This window comes from Elgaria multicarinata, chromosome 3 (genome assembly GCF_023053635.1).
Source record: "Elgaria multicarinata webbii isolate HBS135686 ecotype San Diego chromosome 3, rElgMul1.1.pri, whole genome shotgun sequence".
In the NCBI taxonomy this organism is placed as follows: Eukaryota; Metazoa; Chordata; class Lepidosauria; order Squamata; family Anguidae; genus Elgaria; species Elgaria multicarinata.
The window spans coordinates 65,396,491-65,421,621 of record NC_086173.1 but is presented as its reverse complement, the minus strand read 5'-3'; the positions used below and the strand labels follow the sequence as shown (position 1 = coordinate 65,421,621).

The window sequence follows — 25,131 nt, the reverse complement described above, 5'->3', positions numbered from 1 at the left end:
CTTAAGAAACATTTTTGCAAGCCGCCTTGGAAGCCCTGTTGGCTAAAGGGCAGGATAAAAATGCTATAATAAATAAATAAATAAGCGTCAATTTCTTCATGTCCATTTCATCGTCCTCTTAATTAGAAATCGAAACATTCTGTGGTGAGGTCAGTGCAAATCACATGTATGTCAAGGAAGGATGCTGGAGCTGTAAATGGAATTCTTAAGTTAGGCTAACTGTCATATTCACACATATTTAACTTGAAGATGCTTCTTCTGTCAATGCTGGATTTTAGGAAGGTGTTCATTATGAAAGTGGCAAGTCCTTTACTGAGAGAATAGAGCAAAATAAAAACATGGGACTGAACAAATGACAAGTTTAAAAATAAATGCAGGGTGTGGAGATCATGAGACTTAGTACTAGAACGGTAGAGCTAGAATTAGACTTTTGGACTTTATTTTAGCTTTTGTGCTTTTTATTCATGTGGAATGAAACCTATTTACCAGCTGGTTTCAATTTCTTTTAAAAGCATAAATGTTCTGTGTGGATCTGCTAAGGACTGCTGCTTAAACACACAAGAGCATTTTCTGATATATTAATGTCCTTGCTGCACACAAAATAAAAGTAAATTAATAGATTAATCATCTGTAGTTTACTATAAAATGGGTTTGCTTTGGTCTTCAATAATTGCTCCTCTAGTTATTATAATTTGCCACTAAGTGGTGTTTTTTTTGGTATGAAAGCTGGTGTGTGTGTGTGTGTGTTAATAGCAGTCATTTTGTTTCATACTTTCTATTTCCCACTTGGTAGAATGTTCGCAACTGTCTTTATAAGGTCATTTTACTTTGGAGGAGAGATGAATGAAAACTTCTAATATCTTTGCAATAATCTGAGCAGGAATGCAGAAACAAGCACGCAGGCAGACGATGCTAATCTCAAAAGCAACACCAGCATGCTAAAATTTTAAATCCGCTCCCCAGCCAAATTCCCAAATTGTTTCCTCCTTCAGCTACTTTTACATACACTGGACTGAGGTAAAACTGGTTTCCCACCTCCACCCAAGCAAGAATGTGATAATCCCATTCCAGATATTTCAAAACAGCCAACCATCCAACGTTTCCTGTTAACGACCTATCTGCTGTTCACAATCTACTAATAGTGTATTTATGTATGGCTGGGCGGAGCTAGGTGTCAGCCAGGCCCAGCTTCAGTATTTCAGTGGGCCTTGTAGATTATAGCTAGGATTGGATTAGAGGTAATCAGGAAGGGCCTATTCAGCCTCTGGAATGTCAGAATTCTAACATTCCAGAAGCTAAATAAGATCAACCCCTTCCAAACTACTTCTAATGCAAACCTAGCTATAATCTGAAAGCCCACTACAATGCTGAAGCTAAGCCCTGGCACTGGAGGGCTGGGGAGGACAAAAAAAATGGAAAATTTTCATAGCAAGCAAAACTATTTGTAGGGAGGCTTATATTAGATTACCCTTTGAAAGAGTTCCCTAGCAAAATGATGTTACAGCTGGAATATCACACAAGTACATATCACTTTCTCTTAATAGCAAACCCAAGTGGTGAGCGGCAACAGAAATAAAGCCAAAATGGGGCCAATGAGAAACAAGAGGCAGTATCAGCACGGTTGGAAGAATCCCAAAATTTACAGTAGTACAATTTTAAAATAAAATAAAATACTAACATGTCAGTCCGATGAGGACTGAGCATGCTCAGTAAGCATAGAATGTTGAGTGAACGTTGGGAAACAGAAACAGAAAACTAGGGCATGGAAGAATGGTATCCCCTGCTTGGAAGCAATGACTGACCGACGAACCTTGAACAGAAGGGAGGATACACTGAAATATTTGGTTTCCAGTCCCACTTGTGTGTGTTTTTAGGTTATGTTCTAGTTTCACTTTTAACTATCATCATTTTATTCTAATTTAATTCTTTTAGCCCATAAGACTCATAACCCATCCTATTTTAAGAACTCATATTATTTAGGGATGTCAGAGCAATCCTCAGTGGATTCAAATGAGTTCAGATTTCTGGTTAAAAAAATTCTGACTACATCAATGAGCAGACGATGGAACGAAAGACATCTGACTATCAGTGAAATATAAATAGAACGGACGTAACAAAATCTGTACATCCCTCCTCATATTTATAAAACATAGAAAACAAATTAAAATCTATCGTGACACCAGCAATGTGTGCCTGGCCCTGTGCAAGCACAAGATGTAAATGAGAACCCTGCTTGAGAAGAAGGAAGGGAAGAAGAGCCATGCATTCACATTGAACTGCAATGAAATTTACATTTAAAATTGGAATTGCAGGAACAGTTCTTGAGACATAGAGCTCCATCAAACAGAGAAATCATGCTTCCCTACTGTTGCTTCTCAGCCCTCACTTTCGTTGCTCAATACTTCCTCTTTCTCAGAGAGAGGAAAGAGGAAGTAAACAACGTACATATGGCCCATTCAGTGGGCCGTTTTCATTGTGTAGTGGCAAGTTCTGTCTCTAAAAACAATTCAAATTTACTGGGGTCCTTTTTTATTGCAGGAGATGGCCAGAAGGGTCAGGAGATGCACGGAGGCGAATGACATCGTGAATAGGAGTCACGAAAATCCAAGAGTACCCAGTAACGAGCGTGCAATAAAACACTCATCTGATGACATTCATAGGGTGTGAAATGAACTCTCAAAAAAGTAAAGAAAATCCATAAACTGAAAATAAAATTAAGGTGGCTTGGCACCTATGTTCTGGAAGGTGCTTTCAAGAGTAAGGGACAGAAAGGAAGAAAAAGAAAGCTTGTTTAAAGGGTAAGAACATAAGAGCCATGCTGGACCAGACCATCTAATCCAGCATTCTGTTCATACAATGGTCAACCAGCTGTCAGACCCACAAGCAGGACATGAGTGAAACAACCCCTTCCACCCATATTCTCCAGCTTAAGATGGGGGTTATTGGAAGTATCAATGAAATAGAAGACAAAACTAGTAGGAGAAGGCATAACAATAACTATATAACTATAACTATAATATATGACTTTATAACTATATAACTATAACAATAACTATAGGAGAAGGCAAAACAAGAAGTTATAGGTAAACTGGGTGTCAGATTGAGTAGTGTGGTAAGAAACCATCAAAGGTTTATGATAATATGAGGCATAGTTTTAATGGAAAAAATAAATGATCAAGACTGGGAAAAGATAGGGCAGTGAAAAGGAGATTGTGGTAAGCGAGGCAAGAATGACTAAATCATGGACCAAATACTTGGCAGTGAAGAAGCTTAGAATGGCACACATTTTAGCAATGCTATGTAGGGAGATGTGTCAGCAGGCTTGGGTAATTAAATCAATTTGTGTTGTAAAGAAGAAAGATCATTTTTACATGTTGAGCTTCAGCCTGCAGGAAGACATCCATGCTGATAAATCTGAAAGACAGTTCAGGATGAAATAATAGAGGTAAGGCATGAGTGGACAGACAAGAGTTGTGTATTTTCAGCATCCAAACGATACCTAGAGCCACAGAGTGCAGTAAATGCCCAAAAGGGATGTTAACAGAGAGAGGAAAAATGAAGAAGAGGGATTAAGATGGTCTGAGATTGTGTAAAGAGAGGAAAGGAAATATAGCAAATGCTATTTTAAAAAGAGGGTGAACAACTAGTATTGTGTTAAACTAGGATATGTAGTGGTAGTGTGAGGACCGAGTTGGGCTGCACATATGCACATAAGTGCATGTACACATACAGACATACTGTACATGTTCACTGTTGGGGTAGGGGGCGGCTGCTTCACATGGCTGGAAGCAGCAATGCTGGCTGTTTCAGAGTAACTGTTGCAGTGATACTGCCTGTTGCATTAGTGGTGCAGAGTCAGCAATGCTGATTGCTTCAGGGGTCACCAGCATCCCTGATAGGCATTGCTGGTGATGTGGAAGCAGAAATACTGGCTGCTGCAGGGTCACCAAGGGGAGGAGGCAGTGGTGTCAGCAGGAGGATTTTTCCCCTCTTTTTTCGGGGGGCAGGTGGGGGTGGGCAGACAGGGCCTGGAGTCTGTACTTTTTGTGCCCCTGCTCTAAGCACTACAAAGCACTGGCTTACAAGTCCTTTAGCCCTAGAACCATCCACACAAAATATCAGACTGCCACAAAGCAATCTAACACAATTTAGACCATTGTGTCACAACCACAAAGCAATAAGTTCATACAACAGAGGAACAAGCAAGTAAATTGAGCTTGCATTCCACACATCCAATGCAAGACATGCCACAAATATTAAGAGGATATTTTAGGAAACTTTTACCAATTTGCAGGTAGGGAACACTGAGGCCACCACAGAGAACTTTAAATATAGGAATTCAGCATTGAGAAGACCCAGTCCAGATTAGAACTAGACTTCCCGCCTCTCTCTGCCTGTTTTTATGTGCCTGCTTGACTGTCCTGCAAACACAGAGCTAACATCCTCTGACCTGGCTGCTGCTACCTGCTGACTGCTCCTGCCCAGTTGCTGGCTGGCTGCCTCCTAATGCTTGTCCTGTCTGCACGGGTGTCAGGTGTGTGTGTGTGTGTGTGTTTGGGGAAGGAGGAGAGACAGGGTGGAAAAACTGGCTTTCCTCTCACGCATCCAGCAATGGCGGATAGGAGGGAATCCACAGATAAGCAAAGAGAAGCCTATCCAGGCCCCTTAAAATCAAGGCAGTGAAATGAGGGAAAGGGCCGGATCGTGTCACTATCCATACTCACATGTACTGCAGAGGTAAGTGAGATATTATAACAACTTTTTAATATACTGATCAGTTACACTAGTTCCCAAAGTTCAGGTATACTTCCACTGTAAAGCTGTATATTATATCATTAAAAAAGCACAGATAAGTACTCAAAGACCATTTAGAAAACACTCAAAGAACAAAACACTTAAAGACCATACGCGTTTCGACCCAACAGAGGTCTTCTTCAGTGGTCACATGAACTATATATGCACATAAAAAAATAAAAATTATTTTCAAATTGCCATTGCCACTAGATGTTACAGTCACTTGCCTTTTGGAATGGATAGTGGGCTACTATATTTTAGCTAGTATCAAAAATTTGGAATGAGGCTGCATGTCCCAACTGTTAATATGGTATTTTGTTGGCAAGGAACCTCTTTTCAGTTGCAAGGCTAGCACCATTTGCACCAGTATTCTCACATGTACTTGACACCAAAGAAGCCAGGGCTTTCCCCTCTCCCTGGTTACCCTGTGCAGCTAGCAGCCCAGCATATTCCCCCTTACGTGAATGTGTATTTTGTTGTGGTCTAAAATCATATGGGGTGTGAAGTCACCCTTGCCCAGCCATGTGTATTTTCTCCCACCCTAATGGTTAAAGCTACCTGTGAAATGATCTTGCTGTTTTCAGAGGAGAGCAGGAACTGACATAGAAAGGACTGACTTTCTGGGCAGTTTATTTTTGCTTGCTTCTTTGTTTATGCAGTTCTATAATGCTCAATATCTGAAGCTCTCTAGGCAGTTCATAAAATAAAAGTTAACACCATAAAATGCACACATATACAATAATCTAAATATAATTGTTACAATGTAGCCCGTTCTGCTGCCACCAGGTGGATGGCTATTTCTTTAGCTACCTTATTTTGCTTTAGGTCTTGGGTTTCTAATTTAGGTAGTGTGAAGTGGCTATCATACATAGGGTGAGAGCCCCAACAAAGAAACAACAAAATTTCAAATAACAATTTTAATGAAGAAAAATGTCAGTAGGAAAGTTTTAAAATCTGAATGGATAAACTCACACAAAAATACTACAAAAGGCACATGGGAGCAATAGGATAATAAAAACAACTAGGGATAAATGCATCCCGCCAACCTAACTAGAGTGTGTCCCTATTTTGATCCCTTATCCAAGAACTATCTTGATGTCATTGGTCCAGGTCTTCCAACCATTTATCCAGTTCTGACCCTTTCTTTCCTCCCAGACCCTGCCTACTCACCTTCTCTCTCACCTTTCTACTCTCTGCCTCTCTTGTCTTTCACTTTTATCCTGTAAAAGTATCATTTTCTCTCTCTCCCTAACTTCAACAAACCAGGAGGCTAGTTTCTTGTTTATTTCTACAACCTACATTTCTGTTTCTTGAGTTAAATCTTTTCTTTCTCCTGCACTGACCTTCTGTTTATATTCTAATCATAAATTGCTTCTGGTCTTTCTTTTCTTACTACATAATTCAGGGTCTCTCTGGCCTTCTCTGAGAAGAATGTAGCTCCCAGTAGTTTTGCTGAAGCTTCTGGGAGCATTATTATAGTCTGATGGATGGTGGTACAGAATTCACTCCAGCTCCAGATTATTTCTGTCTAATTAGTTCCAAATGGGTACCAGTCTGCGGTTGTTTTTTAAACTGCTGCTGGTAACTGTACTTTTGACTTGTAATTTAGCATCAGCCTTAAAACTGATTAGTGAATTCCCCATGCAATTGCCTTCATTGTTATGATCTAGATTAAAAGTCACACTCAGGTGCCTGAGAAAAAAGTAGAATAATTACTCTGCTAGAATGCTTAGTTTCTGCAAGAGAACCAGCTGAGAACAGAATCCTGAAACCTGGAGACAGTTTGCTGCAACTCGAGGTATGAGTCAGTCTCAAAGAGTTTTCAGATGTGTTAGGGAATCGGTCCTTGTCCCTTTGTTCCTGGCGTTCAGAACCACCCAAGACAAAATGGCGTCCAGACCAAGTAGGAGGCAAACACGTTTATTTCAGCTGCAGCCGGGTGCGACTGAGGTCGGACCCTAAAACGGCAGAGAACAAAGCTTATATACAGTTCCAGCCCCCTCCCCTGATACAGTTCCAGCCCCCCTCCTCTGATTTGATGATGATGGTGACTGTATAGCTTAAGGAGGGGCTATACAGCTTAAGGAGGGGCTATACATTCAGTGTACTGCTTTGTCTCCGCCTGTGTGGTATTTCCTGTTTGGCAACATTCCAGCGGGGGGGGGGGGAAGGTACAAGACAAAGGAGAGATCTGGTTCAGTGGAAAAATACAGCTTCTAAGCCCTTACAGATGGTTTGTATGCATAACAGCAACAATGAGCTGTTTCATTATATGTGTATGTGTGAGTCTGTGTGCAGAAAAAGTTTGTTAGTAAAACAAAGAACAGTTGCTCCTCTTGCTAAACAGGGAAATTCAACTCAAAGCATTGCACCAAATACGTATGGTTATGTAAGGAAGAGGTAATGTGAAAGAATGACTATAGGGAACACTAGTAATAATAAAAGCAGATTGAGCTTTCATGCACTAATGCTCTGCTTGTAGAAGAAATGATCCAATAACAAAGGGCCAATTCTCCTGACCAAATTGGTATGTGATGTGGATTGTATGAATATAGGTTGAATCTGGGGTTCTGATAAAGCAGTCATTTGATAGCTTTACCATATGCTCGGCTCAATGAAGGGCTACCATCCTCCCTTAAAGCTCCACGGCTCATTCTGTCCTTTCCTTCCACAGTTCCATGGAAAGCAAGCTACTGCTTGCAGGATAACTTGAAGGTAGTAATTGCTATAAAAATTATTAAATTTATGCATGTTACTGTACTGCTTGCAACACATTTAGTTCCAACTGCCACTTGGCTCACTGCACCACATAGGTGTACCACATTTACCCAATGTCCTGTTTCGCAAATAATACTAAATCATGGTGCAGTTTGTTGAAATGTTGCTTATCGTTGTGTCTGAAGCCATTCCCGCAAATAATATACGGTTTGTTAACCAACAACCCAGAAAGAGAAACCATGGTTTGTTGTCAGTTTGTTAACACTGGCTTGTTTAAATCATGTTTTATCATGTCTGAATCCAGAACTATGGCTTATGTTTGGCTTGTTTGTGCATTGTCCACTCTAAAACACACTTAAAGCTGACTGATGGTCAGAACGCTTTAGGCTCCATGCTTTCTGCTTAGCATTGCTGAGTGTGGCAGAGAGAGAGAATGAGATCACGCACCAGTCAATCCTGGCCTGCCGTATGCTGAGGACCTGGTAGATGTGACCACAGGGAAGTGAAATATCTCAGGCACAAGAACTCCCCTGAATGTAACTTTAGCTCCAGGAGAGCTCTTTGCCACCTGAGTCTGGCAGGGAAGAATTCTAACAGTCCCACACAGCCTGCTGTACACTGAGCTGACCAGGGCCGGTTCTACACTAGTCTTATAACATTGCTAGTGTCCCTTTCTAATGTGGTTCTCTGTATCGGTTGTCTGTATCACGGGGCACACTAGCGTGACTTATGTTTAGCTGTAACGTTACTGCAGGGCACATTGTTAAATCCTTTCCGTTGTTCTCCCTCTTCTCTGAGAGTAGCAGAGTTGCTGGGTTTGCTCCGCCCACTGCCTGCCTCATTCCTAGCCAGCAGTGCAGGGCAATAGTCATGACCACACACAAACCTCCTCCCAAAACATCTTAACACAAGTCCCAGGGAATTGCCTGAATACATAGGAGCCAGCCACTTTGCTGAAGCTAAGATGGGCTGCATCTGGTCAGGGTTTGGATGGGTGACAAAATTGAAAAGTTTTAGCAGCAGCCCCGTTTTGGACAGGGAGCAGAGACCCTTGTTAATTTTCCTGCACGGAGCTACAGCGATCCTTTGAGCGCTCCTCAGCTCCTTTGCAAAGAGGGGGGAAATGTTAAAAAAAAATCATAAAAAATCAACCGATGACCCAATTTGATTCAAATTTGGTATTTGAATTACTGTGCCAATTTTGGTGTCTTTATCTATAAAGCTTACGCAGATGTAAGCATTTGTTTAAAATCCTGCTCCTGCACCCACAGCAGCAGCTCGGGCGAATCTTTTGCAAAAGGAGCACAATTAAGGCAGGATGCATGGGACTACTTCACAATCAAAGCAGATTCTAAGGTGGAAAACTTCTGAGTCCTTTGCATGCAATTGTCAGTGATTGCACAGTATAACGCTGGTGTGATTTATCTGCCCTAGCAGATAAGATAGCAAACGGGGCGAGGGAAGGAGAACAGGAAGTGGGCGGAGCAAACCCAGCAGCTCTGCTACTCTCAGAGAAGAGGGAGAGGAAAATTACGGGTAGAACGAGGCACATGAATCTGTAGCCGCGCTGGAAATAAGAAATAGAACCTGTAAGTACAACTCATTTACAACGTTGGAGACCCAGGGTCACGTGACACTGTACGTCATAGTAACCCATTCAAAACGTTAGAATAACATCAGTGTAGATTCCCACCAGGGAAACACAATCTTAGGCACAGCAACTCCCCTGCAAGTAACGTTAGCTCCTGGGGGCAGGGGCTCCCTGCCAACTGAGTCAAGCCACACACACACAATCCACAGCAAATGCAAGTCCGTCTATAAAAAGCCTCACAGTACCTTTCATGGCACAGCTCTTAGATATCCAAAGCATCCATGTGCAGAGTGCTTTCAAAGCCCCAAGCGGAGATGGAATCCAAAGCAGGAGAGATTTCAGGCCTTGCGTCGAGAGAGATGAAACCTAGCAAAAGCTCTTCTGCTTTTGCAGCATTATATAAAGGCTTCTTCAAAGCCACTTCACAGACAGGTCCACTGACCTGTAAACCATACCCATGTGCCAACAGGGCGGGACTGCACAACCCACTAAGGTGATGCTTCCATCCGATTGACAATCCAAAACACTCCCAAGTTCCCAGAGAATCAGCAGCTTCAATGCCAGGACAGGGAGTGAACAAGCTACTCCCATGGGAACTTCTGACCAAGATAAGTTTGCAGAGTCATTTGACATACTATAACTATTCCTAATAAATCTATCTACATTCAACATGGTCTCCGGCCTTGTACCTATACCTGACAGCTATACACTCACGTTTCGCTACAGCTTTGTTTCTTGAGTTCATTCATGCAGTTTTCCTCTGCTATCTTGCCAATGCCCATGTGGACATTGATAAACTATTGGGGGGGGGAGCAGACTTGATTTGACTGTACACAGATTGTGTCAAGGTTGTTTTTGTGTGATGATTTATCCATGTAAAGAACCACACTTGAAAATCAGTAAAACATCCATTCATGCTTTTTGGGGCACTAGCTACAGGGTGGGAGTGGGGGAGAAAATGAAGCAATAGGGCTGCATGTTCCAAATTCCAGAATTAATTCTAGAGTTCTCCTCATTAAATCAGAATAATGTGGCCAGAGTGAACCAAAGGAACAGCAAAGAAATGTGGGAAATCTCCTTGTCCCAACTTCTTCCCATGCTATGCAATTTGGTACGCTCCTTTAACACTGTAATTCAAGAACAGACACTTCACACATTGGAAGCAGTCACACAGAAGAGTAAGAAAACAGCAACCCAGCAATGTCCTCAACAGCACAGCGATGAGCATTCCAGCAAAGTTGCCCAAATCTGTTTATCTAGACTGCAACAGGGCAAACTACTGTTGTTTTTATACTGTTGTTTTTGTTTCTGACGGTTTTTAAATTTTGTGTACTTTTTAATGTTTACTGTTTTAACTTTTGTGAACCGCCCAGAGAGCTTCGGCTGTGGGGCAGTATATAAATGTAAGAAATAAATAAATAACTTCTAAAAAAAAATATCACATGGGAAACCTCTTAAGCTCTTCAGCTCTAAAAAGTACAAGCCAAGAACCTGGCTTCAATCACTAGCTTTCAATGGGGCATTGGCCAGGATTTATTGCATCATATAACCTCCAATGGCGCTAACTTTTGCCAGATTTGCTGAAAAGGTCTTACAACCTATCACCAGATGTACCTGTAGGGTGTTTTTGCTTTGTTTTAGTTATTGCAACTAATTGCAAAATCTAATTTATATAATTATTGAATTCATAATTATTGAATTCAATTATTGAAAATGTGGTCTTTTGGTCCTCATCAAAAAATTTGTAATGTAAATGTAAGGTAATATAAAATGTTGCCTAGGCAGTTAAATGAAGGATATAGCAGGAGTTGACTACCCCAGAACAGAAGCCATATAGAGAGAAGTAATTGACTGGCTATTTTGCATGCTAATTTGCTCAAAGGTATGTGGCATCTGTGGCTGGATCTTCACATGCAGTAACATGTGGCTGTATAATCCTGAGGCAATGGAGTGGACTGTACCACTTCAGACTCTATGATTTTATCTTATTCTACTGGCTCCATCTCAGTAGGGTACAGCAGGCATTTTCATTAATTTCTTTGTATGATTCCTACTTGTTTAGTGTCCATCTCATGTTTCCAATACACCAATAGTCTGAAAGTTGTTCTTCATACATATATGAAGAAAAGGAACATATCTCTCTGTCATATTCATAATCCTTTAATTATACTTGCCAGTCAGGAATTATCAGCTTTGAGATCTGAAAATAAAATAGTAAACCTTATGATCTTTGCTTCATCAATATGATGCATTCTTGAGTCTGAATTTCTGGATCAATTTTTTTTTTTTTTTTTGCAGTATGACAGATAAGTATATAGCTCCTTCATCCCATAATAAAAACAAAAATAATCATTCATTTCTTAATATTGTTTGGTATCACAGCAAAAAACAAGTAGGTAAGGCATCTATTCTATGACCTACCTCCGTTGGGTGTTCTTTGACAGAGATTTGCCGGCACAAACTTGTACACTTGCATTAACTGAAGCCGATCCAATTAAAATATAGCACCTTTGTTTTGCTACATTTTGCCTCTTGGCAAAACTGAACAGATTCATGTGGTTGTCAAATAGCCCATTTTTACAGACAATTTTCACAGATTAAATCAGAACTGGCATGATTATCTTTAAAATAAAAATAACTCTGCCTCCAATCTGTCTTTTAAAGTCAAGCCATTCTTTTGTAAAGACATTCTTCTTGTTCATGGTCAACTCGTCTCCTCATCCACAGATAACTCCTTATTTTAATTCTTGAAGTTTTCTTATTTTATTTCACATATATCCCACCTTTCAGAATACTAATCCTCCCAGGGCAGCTCACAACAAAACGTAAACAATACTAAATACCTTTAAAACAGTACCAGTTCTTCAAACTGAGCTTATTTGCATAGATGTCATATATGTGTAGATCGTCTATGCGTGCAGGCTCCCCAATCCTACACACAGAGCTTGCATATGTATAATTTGTACATACATAGGCTTGGTTTTGTAAAGGAACTGTCAATGGGCTGATTCACACGTAACACTAACCCATGGTATGTGTTGTTAAATTTTTGGTTGTCATCATGTTTGAATGCAGCTATGCTAACAAACCATGGTTTGTTAACCACAAATAACCAAGAAAGAGAACCTATGGTCTGTTGTTGGGCTGTAAACTCTAGATTGTTCCTATGTGTGAATCCAGAACTGTGGGTTGTTTCGCCAGGGTACAGAGGTGGCTAACAAGAGCAATAAAAAAATAAACTAGGTGCTCTAAGTGCCAGTACTACAGCACTGCAAAAACATTTGGGATACATGAAGGGATAGGGCAAAGGAGGAGAGAAACAAACAAACCAGGGATTAAGAAAACAAACCACAATTTGTCCAAATACCTGTTAGACAAACCCTGGATAGAGCAATAAATCATGGATTAGTGTATGTGTGACCTAGACCAAGGACAGCACGTGCAATCTCTTTTAATTAGGGATGGACTCTATATTTCTAATCCATGTCAGCTTTGCACGTATTCATTCATAAATCCATATTATCCAATTTTTGTATCAATATGCATTTTTAAGTGCATAAAAATTTCACAAATTTTGTGTGTGCTTTCTTATCTTAAGTTGTGGATTTATTTATTTATTTTATTTCATGAACAAACAATATAACATGAAAACACAACTGACACGAAGCATGAAATAACCTATTGACAACAACTTGCATATAGTGATACAGATATATAAAACTGTGGGGCTTAACTTCCTCTTGAGGGTCTACTAATCTGGATTAAGCTAGAGAGTATTAATTAGGCCTTTCCAGATGGTTACATGTGATTGTGGAAGTTTCACTGCCGCCCCCACCCCACCCCCATTGCTCTGGTTGGTTAAAGAAATCCAGGGCTGCCAGCATGTGTAAAAGTCATTGTCTCCTGCATTATTGTGCATGGCCCTTATGCACTTTACCATAAGGTATGCATTTTAACCTAAAGTGTGCATATTTAAATACACTTTGGTACATTTTGTGAGTTAAGAACTGTATCACAACATTCAGAGAAGTACAGAAACCAAAGGATAACAACATTCTGTTCCATGAATTAGTTTGGGAAGTGCAAATCAAATTGGTTTGCTTAAAAATGCAAACCGAATGAAATCTTCAAACGTCCCTCCTTTTAATCCATTGCTTTGCTAATGTCTCCAAGTTGGATTGGGTTCAGTGATGCTATGATTCACATAAAGAAAAGTCACTGGATGTATTATGAAATAGAAGGTGCCATTATTAGAAAGTAGTTGTACAGCCATAAGTAATATAGTTCTGCAAAGCATTTAATAACCAAAATAAATATTCCTGTACTAATATGAAAACAAATGCCACATTAAATCTTGTTCCTCTTACCTATGATAACGAGGGGATTCAAGGGGTCATCTGTGCAGAAACTGGACCATCAATAAAAAACGGCAAATCCAGTTAACTCAAAGTTGACACTGGATGAGCCATTCAATAATGACATGTGAAATATTTAATGGTATTAAACTGTCGAGTGGTAATTCAGGCTTAGTAAGTGTAGAGTTCTGGCTTTATCTGTGAAAGGGTACATTCAAAAGAAAATGGACCGTATTTCTATTCAATCTTATAGTACTGTCCCATCTTTTTATTTTTCTCTAGTTTATTATTATTATTATGACAAAATACAGAAATAAATAATTCAAATACAATCATCCTTTTCCATCATTCCCCCCCAAAATGTAATACATCCAGATATATTTTAACAAGCTATATCAAACTATTTCAAAACTATGCTTGTGTATTTACAGATGTACATATATAATATATACTATTTCTTCAAGAAAAAAATGTAAAATTGCACATTAAAGATTAAAATAAAGTAAAATGGATTATTGCTTTTGTCATGTTTCAATTTAACGTACAGTACAACAGTCTAACATGCCCATCTCATATGGAGATGCACAAGAGATATATTTTTTTGAAAGTCAATACATCTCCCTGTGGGGGCAATATGAGAGATCCCAGCTCCTTTGCAGCTATGCTGTGAAAAGTGGAAGTTGGAGACAATTTCAGTTCCTCTCCCATTATTTCCCGTAACATACTAAGGAGCCTTTAGCCACACTGTGCTGCAAATGGAACACATAGTGCACTCTATGTTCTGTTAGGCTTTGGACTCCCAATCCAGTATTCACTGGAAGGGAAACGGACTGAGCATCAATTCGGTTAGCAAAGTAACATTACATTCATGCCAAGATATCCTAAGATAATAAAATCTAAGAAATATGTAGCAAAAATACATATTATAAAAGTGTACAACGGAGTGGAATACCTCCAGATAAATATCAGAGGGAAGAGCCACTCTACAATGCTTTAACTAGAATGTCATATAAAGATATACGGGAAATACAGGTGCAAATGAACAGATAATGCCGAAAGGTTACTTTTTCATCTTCTTTCAAGCAATTTACATATGCTAACTGCATTTTTTATATTATTTAAAGGAGAAAGTGAAAAATGCATACAATAGGATGAAATGCACAGCATTCATCTTAAAAAAAATACTAACAAGAAAAGTGTTAGTATGGTTCAGATGTGATGCTAAATCATAGTTTAGCATTACAAGAATGAACCTAGCCTGCGATTCCCCTCAACCTGGCTTGAACTCTTCCTACCCTCTGATCTTCTCCTTTGGTTCAGCTTACACTTCCATTTTTTTATTAATTAATTGTTGTGTTGTTGGAACCCAGGAAACTGCAATTCATCTCAACTACAGTTTGTTCAAAACGAGCCACCTTCAAACCATGGGTTATGAAGCTCGTTAATTTCAATGAAACCATAGTTAAGATTAACTACAGTTTAGGGTTCAGATGACAAGCTAAACTGCCTAATCTAAAAGAGAAGTGGAAGGTTCCAATTTTCTTCTCATAGCCGCACTAGAGGAAAAGACAGGAGGAGGGATGCATGAGCCTAGTAACACTAAACCAAACGATAAAAAATGGGCACTTCTATTTCTTTCAAGCTAAATTCTCACATGGTGTTTTATCAACAATTCCATTAATTTAGGTAGAATTATGCAGATAGCACCAAACTCTTTCTTCTTCATTAGCAATAACAGTCATCCTAATCCATAATTTAGAAGAAGTGGTCATTACATGTCTCAACTCTTTTTCTTGACTTGAGTGGGACTAAGTAGCTCAAATAATGGCGGAACTGGACAGGAAACTTTCAAAATTGCCCTCTAGATTATTCTGTCCAAGTGCACATTGCTTTTATTCACTGTATTTGATTGACCTTGATGTGGACATGAGCATGAATGAATCAAGGTTATTTGTGTGTGGAGTTTCACAAATGCACATGTCAATTTGTGAACCACCCAGAGAGCTTCGGCTATTGGGCAGTATAGAAATGAAATAAATAAATAAATAAATAAATAAATAAATAAATAAATAAATAAATAAAATAAATTACTTCTGTGGACTGGAAAAAACACTACAAAAAAGCAATACTGATGTCATTGTACATGTAGTTATATCCAGGTTCTGTTTATAAAGCAAAAATCATTCAAAAGACATGTAGGCAATGGCAAAGAGGCCTATGAGGAATAGTTCCCCAGCACCACTTTTTGGTAATGTTCAACCAGGTAGAATCAAAACCATTTCAAAGCACACACACCCCTCAAATCCTATACTTTCCAAATGGCCCAGAATGATACTACAATCAATGGTATTGAACACCACTGAGAGATCCAACTGGGCTGCTTCCCTGATCTAGTTCCCAGCATATGTCATCCATCAATGCAACCAAGGCTGTTTCTGTCCCAAAATCAGGCTGGAATCTAGACTGGAAATGATCCAAATAATCAGCTTCATCCAGGAAAGCCTGGACTGGACATGCCATCTCTTGTACTAGGAGGACTTTGCACAAAAAAGGGAATACTGGAGACCAGCAATCATTATCTAGGATGGTGGGAACCAATTATGGTAGTGGCAAAGCGTCCTGGAGCCTAAGGAACAAAAGAGGAAAAGTCTACACAACTCTCTGCTTTCCTCATAATGCTAATGTAGGTTCTGGAGTTGGTGGATTTTCTGGGGAGAAAGCAGACAGGAGGTTATGCTTAACGCTTCCTCCACCCACTGAATCTCCCCAGAAAATGTGTCCCAATCATTTGTGAAGGTTTCCCCTCCAGCTGAGTTCCAAAACAGGAAGAGAGCCCACCTGGGGGCAGGGGTAAGCAGCCTAGGAGAAGATTTGCTGGAGAGAATCAGCAGATGCCAGAGGCATTTTCCAACTCCATGTTGATCCATCACTGTAACTATCTCCTGCTGTTATCTTGGTAAATAGAAAGTTGGGGCAGTGCTTTTCCCTAGATAATGTCTAGTTCTACCTATTGTATATCGTTACTTTAGAAAGTTATTGCAATCAATGTCACTTTTGAATCAAAACTTTCAAAATGGGGTTATCTACAGTTATTAGGGAGACAGCAATGTCTGGCTCCATAAACTCACACCCTTGTGTCCTGTTTCATTTAATCTGAAATAATTACTTTTAGGGTGCAATTCTAGACGCATTTACCTGGGAGTAAAACCTAATACATAGTGGCACTTATTTCAGAGTAATCATACTCAGCACTGTTAATCATTAACCATGGATTATTCCCAGTAATGCATGAAATGAAAGGACAGAAATGCCATTCTTGATTGCAAGTAATCATGGATGGATACAGGATATTAAAGGATTATGGCTGTTTTGCTGGGTGTAGATTTTATTACAAAGTGCATAAATCCCTGAAATAGTTAAATACAACATTGGCTCAAGTGAGAATTAGTTTTGTCCCATTTAAATTAATGAGACTAAGGCTGTAATCCTATGCACAGTTACCAGGGAGTAAGCCCCACTGAATTCAGTGGACATACATCTGAGTAAGTATTCATAGGATCGAGTTGTATATCAGTTTATCTACAAGTATACTTGTTTGAAATGTTCGTAAATTTCATACCCTGACATTTGTAGCAGCATAATATCTCTGCCATAATACTATACTATACTACTTGAATGTGTACCTGGCCTAGGACAGAACTTTTAAGGGGCAAAAAATCTGCCAGAACAAACTAATAATGAATCCAAACCCCCAGCCCTGACCTATGTAGCAAACTTGCTAGAACATGAAGTGAATCAACAAAAGAACCTGCTCTAGCAATCATCCTCCACAGGGTACATACATTACATGGACTGCACCTTTCACATGCCAAGGTTTCATGTCTTCAGGAGATGCCTTGGAAACACTGACGTATTTATCATTCACAGTGACTACAACTTCACAATTGCCCTTTCAACTAATCACTCAGCTCAGCAAGTCTTTCAGCCCCGTGTCACACCTGAGTTTGTACTCATCAGTTGGGTTGATGGTCATTTCGAAGATGCATTGCAGTAGGTTCAAAAAACTGAAAGAAAAGATTCAAAGGAAAATTCAGTCAAGGGCTCCCTACAGAGCAGCCAATCAGCAACACAGCTACTATTGATTTTCATTTGTCTCTGAAAGCCTAAATCAGCAACATATTGTACGGATGAATCATAGCTGACTTGACTCAATAAGCCCCAATAATAAGTGTACATGACAATGACTCTCTGGCTATTGCTTTTATATGCATCACCACAATCCCACCCCCACCCCCCACCCCCACCCCCACTCCAGGTTGTTATGATCTCACATGCAAATAAATACACCAAACCATTTATTTTTCAAAATTTTACAGAGGTAACAATAATATATTCAATTTTCGTTACAGACTTGAGACATTCAGAAAACGAAAATATATTTTAATGTAATTTCAGATGAAAAAATCAGAATCAAATAATGCAATCCCTTCTATACTTATCATTACAACTGTAACACAGTATGCGTGAGAAGGATGTTTCCCCCTGAAACATGGTCTACAGACTTGATACCAACATGCTAGTAAGTGTTAGTAAGACTAACACTGATGATCAAATCTATACAAGCATACGGTAGTTTAAGTCTTATTACTCGAGACCTACGAGACTGATTTTGCTCATTTTTTTTAAAAAAAATTGAAGCTTGAGGTGTGTAAGTGAGCAGAAAATTTTGAAACTGTGAAAAAGTTCAAAGTTCAAGCTTTAATAGCAAAACTAGGGTGACCATATGAAAAGGAGGAGAGGGCTCCTGCAACTTTACTGTTGTGATGAAGAGTGCATACAAATGGCACTTGCTGAAATTCCCTTTTCAATACAGCTTTTAAAGATACAGGAGCCCTGTCCTCCTTTCCATATGGTCACCCTAGCAAAACACTATTTTTGGGGGGTCTGTGCGAACCAGTCCCCTATTCCTCTGCCAATGGAAATCTTGTGATGACCTTCATCACTGTTACTGCCACCATGCCTAGCCAACATGGCAGCCCTAGTGAGTCCCACCTGGGCTTCCCTCCTGTTGCTGAGGCCAACCTGGGGCAATGCAGTGCCTGGCCTTGAGCCCAGACTGGGCCCAGCAACAAGACACTGAAATAAAGCCATCTGAGCAAGAAAATGCAAAGCACTCTGGGAGTTGTAGTTATCAGTGGGTGGTGATAGGGGGAGGCTTATAAAAGGGGAAAGCGAACTTCACACCCTAAACCATTCACATTAGTGGTAGTGGGGAGTAATCCCCCGCCAATGGATGCACATAGAACTCTGGAAATTGTTGTTCTGAAAGTTGAGCCTTTCAACTTAAAGAAATGGTAAATGCTCTTTTTAAAAAGTACGGTTTTTTGTATGCCTCATTGGCCAGATTAGCGTAGCAGATTTGCTTGAAAAGTGTACAGTTCTACCAGTTGAGCAAACGTACTTTTATCCAATCATTCTCACACACTAGCCCCCATGGCAATACAGGATTTACACCAGTAAAGACTGATTTCAACCTTGCTTGTCTTACGATTCCTCTGCAGAATCTATATAAGAAAGAAATGTGAGCCATATCTCCTGAAACCAATCTTTAAATAAAGCAGGGGTGGGGAAGCCCTTCCAGTTTGAAGTTGGAGAAGCTTTTGAAGGCTGCATTGCAGTGGTGAAGAATTGGGGGGGGGGGGGCTGGAAAACCACCAAATGATAAGCAGTCAAGATTGGAAGGGGGTATGGTGAGGATAAGGGGGCTGGAATTGGCCCCTAGGCCTGATATTCCCCTCACTTAAGATAGAGGTTCATGGCTCCTTTGATGTGAGATTTTACTGAAAACAAAGACTCCCCACAAAAACAGATTTTGTCAAATGAACCAGAAAACATGGGGCAGTTAACCTGGTTCCATCTAACTGTAACCACAGTCTTTCCAACCTGCAGTTGTTGAGCTTAAATGATTCACTTCAATATCTGACCCACTTCAATATCAGCCTCTAGTTTGTGCTTTATCCCTTGCCAATTCAGCCAGATTTGATGTAAAACTTGGCCAGGACTAGTGTCAACATAAAACATCCTGTTGATGCTTGCCTTGACACCCCTTAACAATTTTTGCTGACCAGGCATGCCAAGCAGTGCCAAATGGCTAGATCTAGCCACTCTTTTAATTTCCCACAATTCCTCACCCAGAGAGCCATTTGTGAATTTCCAATATACTATCTCATAGTCAAAGATGTAGCTGGTTATTTCAAATCAATAGGTGAATTTCATCTTCCTACTATTCCTTGAGAAAGTGTCTTCTCCCTTATCAACCTACCCAGTCACTGAGGTCATCGGATGGGGTGATCCTGGTGGCTCTGCAGGGACCTGTGGTCTGGTTGGAATCCACCCAGACTAGAGCCTTCAGTGTGGTGGCTCCCTTTCTCTGGAACTTCATGCTTCTGGAGGCTAGGCAGGTAGCAAGATTGTGCTGTTTTCAGCACCTGCTAAAGGCGTATTTATTTCAAGAAGCCTTCCTCCACTGATCAGCACACTTTTCTTTATTGATACTCTGTTTTTGTTTTTAAAATTTTTAGTAAGTGATTTACTCCTTTTATCTTTTATTGTTCACCACTCTGGAATCTGTTTAGATGTGGCGCAATATATAAATGTTATAAATAAATAAATAAATTAGGCAAGTGGCCTCTCAAAATTCTTCACCCTCTTTGTGGGTAGAGAAATTGGGGAGACAATTTCATCAGGAGAAGGAGAAATTCTTCAACAGTTTCTCACAGATATGCTTCACCTTTGACAAGGGTTGTAGAACAGCTTGTTTCTCTTTTTTTCCCTAAGGGTGGTTTTTTTTTTTTTTTTGCTCTGCTACTGCAAGTAGCAACAGCATTAACTGTGCTGCCCATGAAACGGGTTTCCATTTTTCTGCCTCATTCTCAGGGCAATTTATAATTTATTTTGAATGTGTGCTGGTGGTGTTTCTAACCTTACCTAATCACTGTGAGGTAGCTGTGGGTACTGCCTATATTTTTCTTTCTATTGCACCATTGCTCTACAGCTTTCCAGGCTGCCTGCACTTCCTGATTTGAAAAGGCCCTGTAGGAGGAATAAATTTATGACATCTTCTCCTGGGTGGGAAGTGCAGGAAGCCAAGGAGGCTACAGGCTGTCAGAGAGAAGACTGTACAATGAAAGACAGGACACTCAAACATGCTCCTCAGTCATCTCATAAGTAAGGTAAGCACAAGAACCCTTAACCAAACCCATGAGGACTTCTCCAAAATTTCTTCTCCTTTGAATTCCTTTTCGAAAGCAATTTCTTTTCTATCAAATTGAATGAGAACGGTTGAAATTTTTGTTGGATAATTTTTTGGCATAGCACTAAAATAAATAAATTCCTGCCTCAAGATTTCCTGAGCCATAGGGCCCCTGCCCCTTTTTCCAAAGATTTACCTCACGTTCTTCATCCTATCCCATTAACAGTTCTGCTCCTCCTGCAATTACTTCTATTAGGGAATTTTCACATATCTCCCCACAAAAAATTTTAAAACCTCCCACAAAACCCCTGATAAATATGTGTAAACTCTACTCCACCAATGATCTGCTGAGGTTGTGTGCTGCAAAGTCTCATGGGCTACATGTGGGAGAGGCAGGAGGACTAATGGAGAAATATGCTATGGGAAGCTGATTGCCTGGTCATCCAATGGGAATAATGTGGGTTTACAAACAATCAACCCAGGATAGATTATTTTCAGGGTGTCTTATTGTGATATGCAAATTGGCCTGGTGTCTCCTCCACCCATCCGTTCTTCAGCCTACTTACTTTCCACCGATCCTATTTCAAATACATTTTCCCCATGGCCTTTGCCTCTTTAGTCTTTTGTCCCACTACTTCCTGAATTCTCTTTCTGTTCAGCTCCCCAGCTTTCAGCTCCACTTGTCTAGACTCCTGTCTCCCCAGCCTGATGAAGCATGCACTGTGAGATTTATCCTCAGCAAAACTAACCTTCCTCTCAGAAATTGTGCCATTTGTCAACATTCTGTTACTGACCCACAGCAGTTAGATTATACTTAAAAATCCATCACATCATAATACTTCAGCCACAGGCTTTTGTATGAAGTGTGGCTTGAAGACTAAAATATTCATCTATTAATGTGTCCATAAGCTTCTTAATATTATGCTCACAATTTATGGCAGCAAATATAATTGGTGAAAAAGAATTTACTTGAGTTATTTCCAAAATCAATTCTTCTTTTCAGTGCTGTCTCAAGTTTTTGAGGGTCCTTGGACAGGCACTCTGCCATTTACAGCTTCACCCTCAGTGAGTTTACCGCCTCCTCATCTTTGTCACCAGCTGCTAATCCTCCTCATCTTTCTCATCATTACTACCAATTGCTTGCTTGAAGACAAAGAGCTGATGAGCAAGTAGGCAGTGGCATCTGCTGGTGCTCCTTCTCACCACCACCACCACCACCACCACCACCACTGTCTGGGTCAGAACGGGTGGCAGATGATCAAGCAGGTTGCAATGGTAAAGAGGAGGAGGAATTCCAAGGGGCTCTTTTCAGGGGACCCTGACGATGTGTGGGCCCTTGGCCAGCGCCCAACCATGCAGCTGACCCTGCTTCTTTTGTCCCTAATTCTACATTCAGAGGCAATTTCTTCAACAGAAAAAAAGAAAGAAAAATACTTCCCCATCAATCTCTGTATCTGGATTGTGACTGTGCTAATTTGCAAAGTGGTAAATCCTACTGTGATTACCAGAGGAGTGTGTTTGCATTAGATAAACTACGAAATGCATGGCATTAGTCCAATTTTATGTTCGAATGATAGAGAAGCCACGCACTGATACATCCCATCTAAATTAATTACAAATTGATCTTACGCAGAAGAGGATGCCTGTCCACTTACAACAATGATTTTAATAGTTTGATTTTGTGAATTATAAAGGCCACTATCCATGCTTCTGCAATTAAACATCTGCCCCCTTTTCAGCAGTAAACACACATTTCTCCAGGGCTGAGAACCTGACTCACACAATCTTACCATTACAATGTACTGTGGTCTGAATACTGCCAGTAGCACTTTCACCTGAAATGTCATGTTTCAAACTTGTCATTTTGCCACAGATGAATTACACCAGAGGTAAGCAGGATTCTTAAATAATGAAATAAACCAAGCAAGCCTCAAGTGAGATTCTGCTACTGAATCTGAGTGCCGCAGGGACCACCATCTGGGGAAGATCACAAGCCTCGTATAAGGGCTGAAATAATTTCACTGAAGCAGATTTTCAGATTTACAATTTATACCTCACTTCAGCCAAATATAGTAGTAGTAGTAGAGTAGTAGTAGTATAATTGCCAGATCTTCTGTTCCATGTGGACTGGAGCAGAAATGCAAAGCCACGACCTAGTAGAATGACAGGCTCACTTAGAAAAGAATTTGAATGCTTTCAAATCCTTATATTATCTAGTATGAAGTGTCAAGTGCCATCAGCATGTTCTAGGTAACCACAGACCACGTGAGCATTCAAATCAACTAAGTCTTCAATCTAGCCTATCTGGTCAGATTGGCTGATAATTCCTAATGCGGTCCACAAAAGTATTCAGGTGATTTATTTTCCCTTAACTGCTTAACACCCTGATCCTAAACACATTGGCTGAGATCCTAAGGGAAGTTAACATAAGGAAGTTAACTAAAGAAAAGTTTTCTGTTCTACGCACCCTCCATCCCCATAACGCTCATCAGAAACCCTCTCCATAAAGTCAAGAAGCTCTCCTGAACAATGTGGGATGGAGTAGGGGGGAGGGGGAGAGAATCCTAAAATGTTAACTTACAGTGCAATACTATACATGTCTACTCAGAAGTAAATCCCATTACATTAAGTGGGGCTTTCTCCCAGTTCTTAAGGAAGTTCACAGAAGGAAAATCCCCTATCCCCACCTGCACCCCCCACCCATACCCCATCTCACATTGTTGAGGACAGGAGCCCAACCCTCCAGAGTGGCTTTTCAGAGGTTTCAGGAAGCTGCAGTGGGAAGAAGGAGGTGGAAAATTTTCTTCCCATTAAGTTGAATTAGTTAATTAACATTTGCTTAGTTCGGGGGTGAGCAACTTGTGGCCCTCCAGTTGTTTTGGCTTACAATTTCCATAATCGCCCCTCCCCCATTGGTTATGTTGGCGAGGTCTGATGGGAGTTGTAGGTGAGAAGATCTGTAGGGTCACAAGCTGCCCCTGGATAGATAAACTAGCAATATTTATGAATAACTTAAAATAAAGTTCTAAGGAATGAACAAAATACAGTATAAGATCATAATTAAATACTGCATTTTTATTACTGTAAACAGAAGATAGTATTACGTTCCTGGGAATACTTGTTGGAAAAAGTATGTTTTCAGTATGCACTGAAAACCCAGAAGGGTTGGTGCCTGTCTAATTTGTATAGGAGGGAGTTCCAGAGAGTGGTTGCTACTACTCCTTGTTCTGAGCCATCATGGAGCAGATCTTCCAAATCCTGTCTACTACCAGGAGGATATTTCCTGATGAGCACAGCACACAAACTCCTCCATGAGCAAGGTTGTCCAGTGTAGGAAGCAGATCTATCTGCACATAGATTTTCAGGCATGGATTTCTTCATTCATCGAAATGAATAAAAAATCCATTTTGGTCATGCAAGATCTATGTGCCCATTATGTCCATGATGTTATAACAACTTCATTAAAAAAAAGCCTGAGTAACTGGTGCACTAGTGGTAAATTAAATATTGGATCAAACAGATATAGCGTGCTTCGAGATGATGCTTTTCTTGGAAAATTCTCAAAATTTCACAGGGAAGCCAGACAATATTGTCTTTCATTTGTAACCCTCCAGTGTTTTCCTTATGGCTTTTTCTGTCTCCTTTCTTAGAACAGAAAATCAGTTATCAATATTTTTTGATCAGTAGTACCAGGAGCCAACCATCTGGAAGCACCCTCAGACTTCAGCATGCTATAAAATATTACTACTCACTTCCATCGTGTCTTTTGAAAGGTAAACCACCCAGTACACTAGGTTGAATCCTGCAAATGCCACTGGGAAAAGGATCCTGGAGTACTGGTCTATTTTACTCGTGCCTCCAATTAATGGTGGTGGTGTCGACGGCGGCAGGGGTGGTGGTGAAGAAACAGATGTTGGTTGGCCTTGAGATGCACTATTTGACAGTATGCTTGCTTCAGGGGACTGATCTGTTTGAGATGTCACAGAGTTCATTCGTTTCTTCAGGTTGCAATTGGAGTCAGAGTGCTGCAAGGAGAAAATACAGTTATGGCAGTTTAAAGGAAACTAAGCACTGAAGTTTTATTCAGAGTGTTTCCCGATATTTCAGTTTATTAAAATTTAGTTTTCCTGCTCTTCCTCTTTTTTATCATTTTTTATCATTTTTCTAACTATCATTTTTTTGCAGCATGCTCTAAAGTTAACATGAAATGAACAAGCAGTGAAACACTGAAAGCTGTCGTCATCAAACCCATGTCTGTGCATATGACATCTTTCTGATATCCATTGTTCTTGGGCAGATTATATTTGGTGGAACGCTTTGACATGAAATATGTGAAAATAGCGTTGCTATAAAAAGGCATAGTGCCTATTTGTTTGTTTTTAAGGTCAGACTGAAAAAGAAAATGAACTGGTACAGAAAAA

The 25,131-nt window shown here is 40.1% G+C and overlaps 1 protein-coding gene across 1 annotated transcript in view; it reads right to left on the bottom strand.

Annotated features, from left to right (window-relative positions):
* Nucleotides 1-16,620: 16,620 nt before the first annotated feature.
* The window catches only part of GABRA6 (gamma-aminobutyric acid type A receptor subunit alpha6), a 48,466-nt gene continuing 39,955 nt past the window's right edge, over nucleotides 16,621-25,131 (bottom strand). The window contains exons 9-10 of the mRNA XM_063120553.1: nucleotides 24,463-24,735; nucleotides 16,621-17,522 (exon numbers count right to left, since the gene is read on the bottom strand). Of these exons, the coding sequence (XP_062976623.1) occupies nucleotides 17,472-17,522; nucleotides 24,463-24,735 (324 nt within the window). The 3' untranslated portion in view covers nucleotides 16,621-17,471. The remainder of the gene's footprint in view (nucleotides 17,523-24,462; nucleotides 24,736-25,131) is intronic.